The 733-nt window shown below is 65.2% G+C and overlaps 1 protein-coding gene across 1 annotated transcript in view; it reads left to right on the forward strand.

The window, feature by feature from the left end:
- LOC104284889 (MTSS1-like protein) overlaps positions 1-733 on the forward strand; it is a gene marked incomplete at its 3' end in the record, with an annotated part of 10,027 nt that overhangs the window by 5,972 nt on the left and 3,322 nt on the right. The window contains exons 6-7 of the mRNA XM_009883268.1: positions 71-178; positions 261-368. Coding sequence (XP_009881570.1) covers positions 71-178; positions 261-368 — 216 coding nt within the window. The remainder of the gene's footprint in view (positions 1-70; positions 179-260; positions 369-733) is intronic.

The raw sequence follows: 733 nt of genomic DNA on the forward strand, positions 1-733 counted from the left end.
AAGGGTTTGGGGAAGGTGGAGGGGTGTCGGTGCCCCATGGGTGTTGATGCTCCCCCTTTTCTGGCGGCAGAACGGGGAGCTCACCATGCTGGGGGAGATCACCCACCTGCAGGGCATCATCGAGGACCTGGTGGTGCTCACCGCCGAACCCCACAAGCTGCCCCCCGCCAGCGAGCAGGTCAGCGGGGAAGAAGTGGGGGGCGGTTCAGAGGGGCAGGGAAGCATCTTTGCGGGGGGGTTAAACCCCATCTTTCCTGCAGGTGATCAAGGACCTGAAGGGCTCGGACTACAGCTGGTCCTACCAGACCCCCCCGTCCTCGCCCAGCAGCTCCAGCTCCCGCAAGTCCAGCATGTGCAGGTATGTTGGGGTGGGGGGGGGAGCTCCATACCTAACACTGCCGGGAAACCCTTCGTTAACCCCGGGGGCGAGGGCTAATGATGGCCCTCGGGGATGCTCACCAGGTGCACGTCAGCCTCCACATGTCAATACGGCCAACTGGTCCCCAGTAATGTGGAGGAACTGGTCTTGGCGCATGGGGATGGGTGCGGGGTCGGGGCTGGTGGGCCTACGGGGCCTGGCACGTGCTCCGCCCTCCGGTTTTGGGGGACGATGTAAGGGTTTGGGGGGCGGCAGAAGTGTCCCCTTTGCCGTGTGCCCTGCCAAGGATGGACCGCGTGCCTCAGTTTCCCCAGGTTGGGGTGTGGGGGACGGTGCTGCCCTCCGCCTCCCCCC

Source organism: Charadrius vociferus, unplaced genomic scaffold (assembly GCF_000708025.1).
Source record: "Charadrius vociferus isolate BGI_N301 unplaced genomic scaffold, ASM70802v2 scaffold964, whole genome shotgun sequence".
NCBI lineage: Eukaryota > Metazoa > Chordata > Aves > Charadriiformes > Charadriidae > Charadrius > Charadrius vociferus.